Below are 14702 nucleotides of genomic sequence, written 5' to 3' on the forward strand. Positions count from 1 at the left end.
CCACCTCTTTAGCATTTAGGGTTTTTCGATTTAGTCATTTACCCATCGATGGTCTATGAACAGTTTAGATTTAATGAGATGAGGGGGCTAGGTTTATGTTAAATGTAAATGATGCTAAAAAATATCAGTTATGTTCAGTTTTGAATTCGATATCCTGTTTGGTTCGAGTTCAGTTTCACATTAGAGGCTTTAGTAGAACCAAAATGCAAAACTAAAACCAAATGGTTTTTGATTTTTAAAACAATAACTAAAACCTTCCTCATTTAATTTTGGTTAAAATCACTCCATTCGATTCGAGTAAAATATTTGAGTATCTATTTTTTATTAACATTCTTAGATGCTACATAACTTTTAGAAATTTTACGAACCTAAAGAATGAATTGTATTAATTGGATGAATCTTCGTTAAAAAAATAAATATTGCACAATTGTTAATCCTTTATTAGCACCCATCATGTAAATATTTTTTTTAGTCAAAAGCAATAACATTTGATCATTATTTTGAAGCTAAGAATTATTGGTTTAGTTGAATAGGACACAAAAGCAGAGCTTGCATTTAAATAATGTCCTCGGTTCAATTTATAGATATTGTTTAAGTACCTTATAAAATTTTATAAATAATTAAAAATATAAAAAAGTTTTCATGGTACATATTTGATTAATTTATTATTATTATTATTTTGATTTTTGAATGAAAATTAGAAAAAGTAAAAAAAAAATATGTTGCAGAAACATTGAGTAGATAGGGAGGCCAAGGAGACTACAAATTGGGGGCCTCATATATAGTCAATTACTATAGAGATATTCTATAAATCGAAAGAAAAAGCTGTTCGTCGAAATTTATTATTTATTATTTTTTTTTGGTTGCACCAATACTATAGAGTCGTCCGTTTTATTATATATATATATATATATATTGAGTTGTTCGGACCTAGGGCTCAGGAGGTGGCCCTGTGGGTGCACTCAGAGGTCCGTGAGTTCATTGCTACTATTTTATCCGTAAACTTAGATCAATATTATTATTATTTTTCCCCAAGTTTCCGCGTTGCTACCTTCTCTTTTAACCCGTCTGCATGACCGCGGTAGCTTCCCTCTTCCCTTTCGCAATTTAACGCGGGAGAGAGAGTGGGAGCGGGGAGGGGGGCCGCACTGCCAAATGCCAGCTATAAAAGGAGAGAGAGAGAGAGGGAGCGCGCGCTAAAATTCTCGTTCCTTCAATCGATTTAGTTGAGATCTCTCGTTTTACCAGCCCTCATCTCCTCCCCCCATTCCCTCAACCTCTCATCCCTCTATAACTACTGCTGCGGCCTGTGCCATCTTCTTATCTCAACCTCTCTCTCCCTTAGCTCTCCTCGTTTCTTATCCATTGATTGATTGATTGAGAAAGAGAGAGAGAGAGAGAGAGAGAGAGAGAGATCTTGGAGGTATTTTCTCTCTTCCAAAGTGCTCCTGCTGCTGCTGTTCCGCTGTTGTTTCATTACCTTGTTCTCGTTCTTGGTCTACTTCTCTCATAGATCTGGACTCGATCGATTTCGGAGTTCTGTTTTTAGTTTAATTCGGAACAGGAAAGATATTTATAGCCAGGATCTCTGATTGATTGGAGATTTCTCATTTTGTCTGGTTCTTTTGAAGGATTTATTGGATTTAGTGTTATATTTTGAGTGGGTTCGTGGATTTTCTGGGGTTCTGTATGTGTGACGAGGGATTTCCTTGGATCATAATCGATTGCGTCACCGGGGTTCATTCGACAATCGGGTCGGCTGGATTTTTTTTTAATTTTCTGATTGTTAATCGAAGATGGGTTTTAGAATCGGTTTTTGAGTTCGAATGGGCTTTTATAAGATTTTCTTGTTTGAGTTTAATTCGTGAAAGGACGCAGCGATTCAGAGCTGGGAGCTATGATCGGACGGGAATTTCTTGTTTGCTCAATTTCTTTTGATGCATTTACTGCGTTGTAGCGTTATTTCTAGTGGATTTGTGGAGTTTTGAGTGGGAATTGGATTGGTTGGGTTTTTTCACTCGTATTTTCTTCCGATCTGGCTTTCCAAACTCGGTGCTCTCTTGCGGAAGTTGATGTCCGGAAATGATTAACTTTTTTATATTAGTTTGGCCGATCTTTTCCCTGAATCATTCACTTTAGTATTTAGAAATATAATAATAGTCGAGCTTTGGTCTGAAGTTTTATGATTTGACTGGTGTCTGTGACTATGGTTCATTTCCTCTCTAATCTGGGGTAGGTGTTATTTCTGCAGAGTTTCTTGTTGCTTCTTTGTCGGTAGCATTTCTTAGTTTAGTGAGTCACAGTGTTGTTGACTTTTAGTACCTTTTAGGTCACAGTGGATAATTTACCTGTCATAGCATTTATGATCTTCTCGTGGTTGAGATAAAAGGAGGACCAGTAAGTTCAGTGACTATCGGTGTTGGAGTTTTGCTCCAAAGTCGGATCCCTTGACCAACCATCATTGCTGTCTACTCTGCTTTAATCACCAAACTGTTCAACCTTGTTGACAATTTCTGTAGACTAATTCTTAATTCTATAAATATTCTGTTGAAGCACTGATCATCATCTGATATTTATCGTTTTGGAGTGTCAAGTTCTCTGCTTCTAGATTCAGATTTGCGATAATTAGATCTATTGTTATTGGATCGCAACTCTGCTGTGGGATGGTCAGATCCATCCATGGATATATATTGCTATTTTCTTCAACATAAAAGGTAGTAATTTTTTACTACATCTTTCATTATCTTAATGAATCGGAAGGCAACCCTTCCCTTATTTCGGAAAAAAAAAAGAACTGAAAAATCTAACTTGGAGTGGTGAACTTTTAGATCCATGGTGGAATGGCAATATAATTCTAACTGATAGATCTTGCCAATGGGATATCATTTCTCATGTTGAGTGTGTTTGTAAGAACATGTTAATTGTCTCCTTATTTTTGAGGTTGCACAAATATAATTACCTTTCCAGATCTGGTCTCTTTATTTGTATGAAGATGTTGTTTCTCAGGCTGAGTCTAATTGTTTCTGGTGCACTAGTAAAAGAATATAATTCTAAAAGTTTACGGGTTAATCTGTATATTTACTTTTAATACAGATACGAAAGTTGTATGCTTGTTTATTACTTTGTAACATAAATATTGAAATGATTTAGAGGTAGATTTGGCAAGTGAAATAATGAACTGCTTATTGTGTTTTGCAATCACTACTATTTACAGGCCAGAGTTATGTTAGAGTTTGTTTATCATAGGTTATGGGCCTTGCTGGTAAAGTGCAGCTGTTTACATAGTAGTATCCTAAAATTATACCTTATCAATCCAGTCCTTTAGGTTGTGTCATTATGGATTTATATTGGCATGCATTATGTTTGGTTTAATCTTACCTTTTTTCCTTGTATATTAAAAGAAAAAAGGAGTTTGTGAAATCCTATGCATAATTTTGTTCGTGAACTTCATACGCATGCAATATTATGTCCTATGCATTGCTGTGTTTTGAAGCTATTTTAAGTTCCTGAAATGCTTCCTCTGAGTGTAACAATTTGGCCTTTATATATGATGATCCTATAGATCCTCTCTCTGCCTGTTTTGTGCTTTTTATTCAGCTTAGATTACTTTTAGATCTCGGATGTTTTTCATGGTTATGCAACATTCACCATATGTCTACATGCCGCAATTTGTTTGCGATTGTATTTTTAACTGGAAACAGTCAAGGATTTTCAGTTCTGCTTTATACCATTATAAACTATATTGCCTTGCTTTCCTGCAGGTTTCTAATTTCAGAATATAAAATGAAGAATAAAGATCCTAAGCCACGAGCTTATCCTGATAAAAGTTCTGGGATGGTCCCCATGACCTTGATGTTCATAGTACTATGTGGATCTTCATTCTACCTTGGGGGCATATTTTGCTCTGAAAAGGTCATATTTTTTAAGAAGGATGGGACACCAGGGATTCAGTCTCGCAAGGAAACTGCTGTGGCTCCTCTTCAAATTAAGTCTGTTTCATTCCCTGAGTGTAGTAGTGATTATCAAGATTACACACCATGCACAGACCCTAAGGTATACATAATTTCTGCATTCCATTTTTTTTCCTTTTGAGTAATAGAAGCTGCACTATAAGGTGAAGCATGAATAAACTCAAAAGAAAGTTTCTAGTAAGTACTACAATGTAACAAAAGCCTAGATTGATTAAAAAATATGACCCATGATGGATACAAATGGACTGTAGGATTCAGCAAGACAACCCCAAATAAATGGGAAAAGGCATACTGGCTGTAAATTATTCAGTGCAAATACTTTTATCCTTCTTAGATATAAATCCCCGAAGTGGAATTAGTCTTTCAAGAGAACAGGATTTTGTATGTTTTTAAGCAAAAGGTATGGTTGCAAGCATGATTGCTTGTAATACTTATTTTCCTTTGAAAATCTAGTTTTCTAATTGTTTGTTTCATTAGAAAATTAACAATTTTGGTAATCTTACAACTAATTTTCTGGAAAAATTTTCATTTTCCACGTAAAAGTCCTATTGTTCCTTTTCCTCTTCTGTGGGTTTCCTTGCAACTAAATATACCCTAAGATTATTTTCAAAGCTTAAGTGTTTACATGCAAACATGCCCAAGGGTTGCTAATCTTGGTGCTTATGCATGTGTGCTTCTGCACAGGACACATTTGCATGTATGTTAAGATCATCGAGCTTTACACGGTGCACTTTCATCCACATAAATAGTATATATGTGTTGCTGAGATCCATATATTCACATTATTTGGTGTCTACAAAAATTTGTTTTGCTGGAAAGAATGCTGCATATTAGTATTAATTCTTCATGTCTTTTTTTGTTTTTTGTCAGAGATGGAGGAAGTATGGTAATTACAGGCTTAGTTTCATGGAGCGCCATTGTCCACCAATGACTGAAAGGAAAGAATGCTTAGTGCCTCCTCCTGATGGATATAAGCCACCAATCAGATGGCCAAAGAGCAGAGATGAGTGCTGGTACAGGTATGTCATCATTTATTGATCTTTATTGTTCAATTTGTTGATTTGTTTGTCATCTTCTTGAATCCTTTTTTCTGTAATTTCTTCATAATTGACCATGAAAGCCACAGTCTTACTATTTGGTGGAATGATAAGTGCTTTATTCCTTTCATGTACATGGTTCAGAAATGTACCTTATGACTGGATAAACAACCAGAAATCTAATCAACACTGGCTGAGAAAAGAAGGTGAAAAGTTTTACTTTCCTGGTGGCGGCACCATGTTTCCTAAAGGAGTTGGTGCCTATGTTGACTTGATGGAAAAACTGATTCCTGGAATGAAGGATGGAACTGTCCGAACTGCCATTGATACAGGGTGTGGGGTAAGTTGCTTTTCAATATTTGCTTACAATAACAATTTGGTTTTTGAGAAGATAGCTATTACATTGCAGAGATGTATAGGAACAGCAGTCAAACCAACACTACAGTCACTTATCTCTTCCTGTATTCCTGTTTTAATATTTTCTTAAATGACTATATATGCTGGGAATAAATTCCCACACATCAGTTGATTGCCCATGGTTTCGTTTAGCTTTGAGTCTGCATGCTGACACTCTACTTAACCATTGGATTATTCTGTGTATGATATAATTCTGAATGCCAATTGTGGTCTTCTTGTACATACAAAAGATTCCTTAGAATTTCACTCTTGCACATGCTTACAAATTCTTTCTTGTTGTCCACGTTTTTTATAAATTTTGAGATAATGGACGAGTTGAGGGGGAGTCCAAGTGCCAATAAGATTCTGATAAAGTGAGTGGACACCCTTCCCTCAATTGATAAAGTCCCAAGTTTGACTCCGGCTGAGTGTACTGGTTTCGTTCTACTTATCCTGGCCTACCCACCATAACAACTCAACATGATCCTTTTCATTCTCTAGTGGTTCATTATTTGGCATTAAGGATGGAAAATCATCTCCAAATAGGTTCTGCACATATATCTAAGTAGCATCCCCCTGGATTGAAAAAGTCATAGCTGTTTTGTCATGTTCATGGTTGAACTTGCTTACATAGTAGGTGGTAAGGGAAGGGAATCAAATATTGCAGGAGAGATTTCATAGTCCCATGCTTCTAATTTTAGATATGTAGAGGCAATTAGCATTATTGTTTATTGTTTATGGTGCTTAAAATCAATCTTGTATATATTTAAATATAGCTTGTTCATGATGCATCAATTTTCTAGTGCTTAAAGCAAGTGGTTCAAATATCTTATGGGGGCTATTGTTTTGCATTTTTGTCAACGGCATTAGTCAAATTTATATTTGTTGTTCAAAACTTAACCATGTTGCCCACATGCTTTGTTAGGTTGCAAGTTGGGGAGGTGATTTGTTAGATCGTGGAATTTTAACTGTTTCTCTTGCACCTAGAGATAATCATGAAGCTCAAGTACAGTTTGCCCTTGAACGTGGTGTTCCAGCAATTTTAGGAATCATTTCTACCCAACGTCTTCCTTTCCCATCCAATTCATTTGATATGGCTCACTGCTCCAGATGCCTTATCCCGTGGACAGAATTTGGTAAATTTTCCTTTCTCTCATGTTTTGATGATCATGAAAGACACTTTTTTTCTGTAGTGGGCGATGCCATATCTCAAAAAGTAATTTAAATTTTGAGGTGTCAGATATCACAAAGAAAATGTCCTAAATGAAAAATACAGCATATATGCTGATCGTTGTGCACTTGAATGGGAAACAGTAATATTCTGTTGACCTCAATAGCTGAGAAGAAAGTTCAATTTTTTATCAGTTGCTTTGCACTAACGATTTCATTTTTAGTGAAAATTCATCTGATATATCATTTAAAAAGTTCTTAAAAATAATTAAACTTTTTGGTGAGGATATATCCCTTTTTATTTTTTTTGGACTCGAAATTTCTATGCTTCATACATATAACAAATATCTTCGACAAGCTTGACTGTCCTTTTTTAAAGTTGGCATTGCTCCCATGCTGCCTGATTTTCAATATATTGTAATGCAGTTATGTTCATTTATCCATGGCCTTTAGTGCATTGCACTATTAGGTTATAATTCATATCCTTGACAATGTTTCAAATACTTGTTTTTACTGCTTCTTGTTCCCCCTGTTGATACGGTATAGGTGGCTCCAATTTTTAGCACCTGGGTAATTCTTATGTTTCCTGTCATTTTTCTGCAAAGTAGGTATGCAGTTTTTTTCTGATATTTCTTTTATATTTTACATGTGTTTCTCTCTCTCTCTCTCTCTCTCTCACACACACACACACACACACACACACCCCCCGAGAGAGAGAGAGAGAGAGGATTACCAGTTTTAACCTGCCAGATGTTTACATCGATATACCGTGCTAAATTTCAACCTTTTTATGTTTCAGGTGGGATATACCTGTTAGAAATACACCGAATTCTTCGGCCTGGTGGCTTCTGGGTGCTCTCTGGACCACCTATAAACTATGAAAACCGTTGGCGGGGGTGGAACACCACAGTGCAAGAGCAGAAAGCAGATTTTGACAAATTAAAGAAGTTGCTCATGAGCATGTGTTTCAAACTGTACAATAAAAAAGATGACATTGCTGTGTGGCAAAAATCTCCAGATAATAGCTGTTATAATCAACTCACTGCAGCTTCGTACCCACCAAAATGTGATGACAGCATGGATCCTGATTCAGCATGGTATGTTCCACTTCGCCCTTGCATAGCTACCCCAAGCCAAAACTTCATGAAGTTGGGGCTGCAATCTACCCCAAAATGGCCCAATCGGCTGCATATAGCTCCAGAACGTGTCTCCATGGTTCCAAATGGGAACTCTGGTGGGTTCAAGCATGATGACAGTAAATGGAAGGTGCGGGTGAAACACTACAAGACCTTGCTTCCTGCTCTTGGAAGTGATAAAATTCGAAATGTCATGGATATGAATACATTATATGGAGGGTTTGCAGCAGCGCTTATCAATTCTCCTGTCTGGGTAATGAATGTTGTCTCTTCTTATGGAGTAAATTCCCTTGGTGTGGTCTATGACGGGGCTGATTGGCACCTATCATGATTGGTAAGTCAATATGTTGATACATATTTATACCATTCAGACATGCATAGATATAAATATGTGCACCGAGCATGTAAACTTGTGCATAACTTTTTCAAATGATTATGATTTTTACGTCCGGCAAGCTTAATGAAACAAACATGATCCATTTAAGGGGTTCTGTAAATCAAGAACCATAAAAAAAAATCTTATGCATCTGCATGTGTGCAAGTCCATGCAAGATCCATATCATCTGATACGAGACTCTCCTGAAGTGTCTCCTTTTTGGTTGTAGTAAATTCTCTCATCTTTCCTTCCTTTTTGACTTTTAAAGGATTCAAGAGTCATCGCAATTCATCATAACTCTATAAGAGAACTTTTGACTGCTGTAGTTGCAATTTTTTGCCACCATGAGATATCTTGTGCTTTAAGATTTACTAGAAATATTCATTGTTGATAATTTAGCCTTCCATTATTTTTGCATTTGGAGTTACTCTAAGGGGCACAATTGGAAAGGAACAGACTTTATTATAATCTAATTTCCTGCAGTACGTGTATCAGCCTCTTTTGGGACGGTTCTGTTAACTAAATTTTTACATTCTTAGGCCATGCATGTGTGCAGCCACTGCTAACTATCCTGAATTTGGAACTTACTAAGATTTCTTTTGCTCGTATTATGAACCATCTTTTTCATGACTCTGTCTACATCACTCGTTGCTCAACATATTTTATACTCTCTCAATTAAGTATATTTTATACTCTCTCAGTTAAGTATAGTAAAATTCTAGTTGTAACATGGCTGTTTTTTGTTTTCTTGTGGCTTTTTAATGGCAAAGTTATTTTATTCAATGATTGTGCTTTGACTCCACATGTATGTAATGTCCATCTATTTCTTCATACAGCTATCCTAAAGATTATTCCTGCGGAGCAATGTGGGCCTTTTTTTTCTAGATGCTTCTTTTTTTGCATTCCTGGACATTTTTGTGCTAAAGAATGCATGCTAGCTGGCATACTTCAACCGGTACTTATGCATCTCATATGTCTTGGTTGCATGCCAATGTTCAGATGCAGATAGAATTATGACCTACATATTCCTGACCTTTTGATAATATATGCACAACAGGAATTATAGTTATAGTAAATTGATTCGGTAGTTATTTGTCTTTTTTTTTTATAATCCTTTTTGTAGGTGTCAGGCATTCTCAACTTATCCTCGAACATATGACCTCTTGCATCTTGATGGCTTTTTTACTGCAGAAAGTCACAGGTAAACTATTAGAGTCTTGTTCCTCTTTTCTGTTCTTAAGCACAGCTTCTGTTCTTTAGCACAGCTCATTAATTTTAATGAATGTTCTGTGACTTTGTCATAAAAAGCATCACTAACCATTCATTTTGCAAGCTCATGAGTAACTTCCCAAACTCATTGATGCAATTTAAAAGGAAAAATCAAAACTGTCAGGAACAAATTTCAGCATAGCATGTAAAAGATCTTATATTCTTCTTCCAAATTGGGCTTCACTGTTTGTAAATGCTTTGTGATGATCAAGCTTTGTTCACTGTAGAGGGGAACTTTCCCTCAGGGGAGAGTTAATTGCTTCTGTAAACTTGAAAAAAGCACCGAAGGGAAACCTTAGGAGAAACTAAGCAATAATACCACCAGCAAAGAAACTAAGCAAGACTCCTGGTAGCAGCACATGAGAGACTTGCTGTGTGTCATTGATACAAAGGCACTGACACATTCCCTAGCATAGGAACAAATGCAGCACCATAAGCTCATTTTCGTACTTGGGTCTTATATTCATGAATTTATCAGGTCAGCTTCTATCTTGGTACAGAAGCACTATGAAACACCAATGACACATGTTGTTCATAGTAGTCGAGTCATGTTAATCAAAACAGTTTCTGCAATAATGATGGTGGATTTTCCTAAATTTTTTCACTTAGAAGATGGTTCTTAGCATTCATCAAAATAAGCAACCTCCTACTTGATAGTTGTTCTATTTCATTTCTTGTAAGAAACTCCCTGTTAGTTTCCATATTTTCCATTGTCTATTTTCTTTTCAATATTACATGTATTTACCAAGTTTGACTGCATCAGCATGCTTAACTACATGTCCTGGACTTCTCTACCATTCTAGCAGATGCGAGATGAAGTATGTTCTCCTTGAGATGGATCGGATCCTGCGTCCAAATGGATACGCGATAATCCGTGAAAATAACTATTTCATAGACGCTATAGCAACCATTGCCAGAGGCATGAGATGGAATTGCCAGAAACATGACACTGAATACAATGTAGAGAAAGAGAAGCTGTTAATATGTCAGAAGAAACTTTGGTACAGCCAGCAATAAGTAGGAGCCAAGGAAGGCTCAGCAAAATTCCAAGTAAAACTACAAGGTATAGAAAACCTTCAGATTCTTTAAATGAAAGTATTCAATTCAGTGCAGACTTCTCATAATTGGGCCTCATTTAAAGATTTCCAGACGGAGGTGTTTGCTTTATCCCCTCGGGTGGTCGAGAGTTTTGTCTTAGAACACTCAAAATAGATTACCCAAAATAGATTCTGGTTGTCAGATATTCTTTATTAAAGGACAATAGCAAGGGTATATTTGTAATAGGTTTTGGGAGCAAGGCGCTCAAAATCAGTTGTACTTTATGCATGCTTGGATGAGTTTTGAGTGCTACTGATTCAGGGCATGCAAGTGAAGTGAAAGATCATTAGAATAGAGAAACATGCATGTCCAGATATTATTGTGTTTCTGTGTTTGTTAGACTTGTGAACATCTCTATCTTCTTCACCCCAGGAATTTTAAATATAAAGCCTAGAATCTCTCATTATTTACCATGATATATGGATCTAATGTTCATACTTTTATCGAGAAGTTCAACATCATCTGTACCCAAGAAAAGGAGAAAGCATTGAAGCCATCGCCTGCTTTAGGATTTGCATGGCTAAAGCCGAAGGATTTGGGGGAGGAACACCTCAGGTTGTAGCCTAACCTGGGAATCTAGGAAGTTCCTAAATTTAACTATGTAATTTTTTTCTCCCCTGATGCTTCTCCTCCGGAAATCACTACCTCATGAGCCAAGCCAGTGGTGAAGATCACCAAGGCCTTCCACCTCGACTCTGGGCTCGATGTCCTAGCGGGCATCAAGCTCAACTTACCATGTCATTGGAATGCTGCAAACTAGTACATCCATTTAAGGAGTGGTTGCACCTCAGACCTCTTGAAAGGTGCTAGCTTGGAAATAATATGATGCCACAATCAACTAAGATGTTCAAAGGTGTACTGACGGTTTTCTAAGAATTGGAGTGATTTCCACAGTGGAACTTCATAAGTAAGGTCATTTATAGCGTTTTAGCACACTTGAGTTTGAACTCTACAAATATCTCTAACAAAAGGAGTCTGGCTCCTGTTTAGGTGCAGACTAAGGTGCACCTGTTCTTTCTTTCTAGCCTCAGCATTCTTTTGACTTGTGAAGACAAAATCAATGCTTGCTGAAGCTCGTCGCGTAATAATGATTTGGTGAACTTACATATTGAAGATTCTATATGTATTTCATTTTACTTCGCCTAAGGTATCGTACCTAAAATAAATTAGAGCAAAAAAAAGAAAGAAACATCCAATTTCAGCTAAAATAAACCTTAACATGAATTTGAATAATCACTCAAATAACTTGGTTCAAGCAATAATTTTCTGAAGCCTTCTCTATGGGGAATATTAGCATCAGTCCTTAAAACCTTGGATGCAGATGCATAAGTTCTTATCCGCACAAAACAGCTCTATCTCATAATGTCCCATCTGTGATGCAAGTAGTCCTTCAGCTTAGACATCGACAAGTCTTACTGTTTGATACCGATCACAAATCCACATTTCTTCCTTCAATATCGTCCATCTTATTTCTATCACAGTTAAATTCTGAAGAAGTTTTGATTCCTCCATTCAAGTCATGACCCATCTCTTCAATCTTTAGCAAAATTAGAGGGTGTATTCCAGCATTAGTTGGGTGCAAGTGGATTGCATGAGGCCAGGGTCTTGGCACTCAATTCCATTTTTTATTTCTCTACCAAAAAAAATAATTCTATTTTTTCTTTTTGTCCCCATTTTCTAAATTCTAATATATCAGGTATATTGGTGACTGGCGTCTCAATTTACTTCTTTCTTTACGAACGATGGAAAAATTTAAAAAGAATTAAAATTTTTCCAAGACTCATCTCACCAAACAATTTAGAATTAAAATGTTGAACTCTCGATCCTCATGATAAATCCCGTATCGCGTTCAATATGTAGCTATTGATTTCAATTTTTTTTATTAAAAACTTATGTAAAGAAGGTAAAAGTTTCGGATTTATTAATTAAAAATTTATCTAAAGAAGGTAAAAATGAATAAGAAAAAACATATCAACCCAGTTTGTATGAGAGGAGGTAATATAGTTAAGATATTTTCATACAAATCAGGATATCCAAGATATTGGCCAAGATGGAATGAAAGAAACCTTATAGTTCTAATTTCTAAAGTCTACTTCAGTCTTACGTGGTCTGATCTAACATATCATCCATTTGAATTGTTAGCTAAGTTCCACCTACGCTAGTTTTGCTCCAAAATTTGGTCATGCAATGATAACAACCCTGCGCTTACCGCAAGTCGCCATCGGGGATTTTGACGCCCAAACCAAACAAATATCGCCGAGACCTTCCCTGACGGAAAAGCGAAGACCCTTTTTTTGTTTTTTTTTTTTTTGGTCCACGAACAAATCTCGGCGGTCGATTCCTCCAAAGACCTCCGGTGTGGGTTCCAGTCACCGTTTCGCTGACTCCTTGACGGAAATCGGGCCTTCCCCCCCGCCCCGGGCCCCATCGATCGTACGGTATCCCTTACACTAATCATAAACTTCTGAAAGAATGTCCAATAAAAACAAAATCATGCGGTGCATGAGAGTCTAGATGACGTCATTCTATAATATCTTATCGTCGGTTCCATTTAAGCAAAACTTTTGCAGAGGAACAAAGGAACTATCGGCTATTTTCAAGTTATGACGTAACGCCCGTCCCGGCTGCTCGCCCGTCCCACAGGTGCCACGTTTCATTGCAATTAGGTGTGGGGAGCTGTTCATAGATCTGACTACGGTTTGGTTCTAACCGAAGAACCGAACTAGAACCGAACTGAAAAGAATCGGACCGAAATCAAAACTGTGTCTCACGATTTTTAACCGAACCGGAATCTTGAGGAATACGGTTCGGTTAAGGTTTCAGATTTGACGGAACAGAAACCGGAACCGGAACCGGAACCGAAATCGGAATCGGCAGTTCGGTTCCGGTTCGAATCGAAAATGACTATTTTACCCCTCCTAACAACTAAAAACGGTTATTTTGAGGGGCTTTTGGGAAACGACTATTTTACCCCTCCTAACAACTAAAAGACGGCTAGTTTGAGGGACATTTTGGAAAACAAAAATTATCCCCAACACTATATATACTTTTCCAAATCAATTTTTTCACCATACCACTCAATCTTCCAATCTCTCTCTCTCAATTTTTCACTCTCTCAATTATTCAATCTATTCCAATTCTCTACACATTCTATAACCTTCCCATATTTTCATTTTTTCCAATTCAATTATCAAAAATGTTTTCCTCCCACTCAAATAAAGGCAAGGAAATATATGTTCCAAACCCAAATTCTTGGGATCCAAATTACCGACCCCCCTCTATTGATGAGTAAATAATAAAATGAGGTACAAATTATCATTTTGTATTAATTACACAATCTAATTGTATTTAATTTTTTTTTTCAAATTAATTACACAATCTATTTTTTTCAAAATTTTATAACCGGAATCGAAACCATCTAGAACCGGAACCAGAACCGTCTAGAACCGGAACCGGAACCGGAACCGAAACCGGCAGTTCTAGAACCGGAACCGAACCGACTATTTTCGGTTCCGGTTAATGTTCTAGGTTTTTGTGGAACCAAAACTGGCGGTTCCATAATCAGAACCGGCTGTTTCGGAACCATGGTCAGGTCTAGCTATTCAGCTATTATAGTTGGACGCCTTGTGATATGCTACAGTTATACGAGGGGATCCTAAATAACGGCAGTCATCTTGCTGCTATTCTGCTTTTTTTTAATTTTTATAAAAAGCAAATAATTTGTTTAAATCTATAAAGGTGTTTTTAAGCTGTATTTTTCTTAAAAAGTATAGATCACAATGATCTCAGATGAAAAGTTTTCGTAACGGCAAATAACAGTCAAATATTTTACTTCCAAACAAATCCAAACTAGCAAAAAACGATGTTGTTTGAATCAAACAGAAAAATACTAGATTAAAATAGGATTAAATATAGATCAGATGCTATACCTATATTTATATTTGATTTGTTTGATGAATATGAATAGTGCAAAAATTTATATTCATATTTGTTTCAATCGAATATAGACGTAGATTGGATATAAAAAATATGAATATAAATATGGATAATTTAACTTTATATCTACAAAATTAAAAATATTACAAAATAGATAATAAATTAAGTTAATAATATATTAATATGATCATTTATTTTTTAAAAAATTATAAGTATTATATAAAATTAAAAATAAAATTAGATATGAATTAGATAAATATCTATTTATTTTTTAATATATATATATATATATAAAAATATTAGTTGAATAGTT

At 36.1% G+C, this 14702-nt stretch overlaps 1 protein-coding gene across 1 annotated transcript; it reads left to right on the forward strand.

Annotated features, from left to right (window-relative positions):
- The first annotated feature begins 1768 nt into the window (after positions 1 to 1768).
- On the forward strand, positions 1769 to 10869 carry LOC120108005 (probable methyltransferase PMT21). The gene is given in 9 exon segments (XM_039121532.1): positions 1769 to 2714; positions 3762 to 4053; positions 4842 to 4990; positions 5153 to 5348; positions 6330 to 6540; positions 7374 to 8016; positions 8018 to 8044; positions 9210 to 9287; positions 10162 to 10869. Coding segments are annotated over 9 exon segments (1842 nt in total). The 5' UTR covers positions 1769 to 2679; the 3' UTR covers positions 10373 to 10869.
- Positions 10870 to 14702: the final 3833 nt, after the last annotated feature.

The sequence above is a fragment of the Phoenix dactylifera genome, unplaced genomic scaffold (genome assembly GCF_009389715.1).
Source record: "Phoenix dactylifera cultivar Barhee BC4 unplaced genomic scaffold, palm_55x_up_171113_PBpolish2nd_filt_p 001122F, whole genome shotgun sequence".
Taxonomy (NCBI): Eukaryota; Viridiplantae; Streptophyta; class Magnoliopsida; order Arecales; family Arecaceae; genus Phoenix; species Phoenix dactylifera.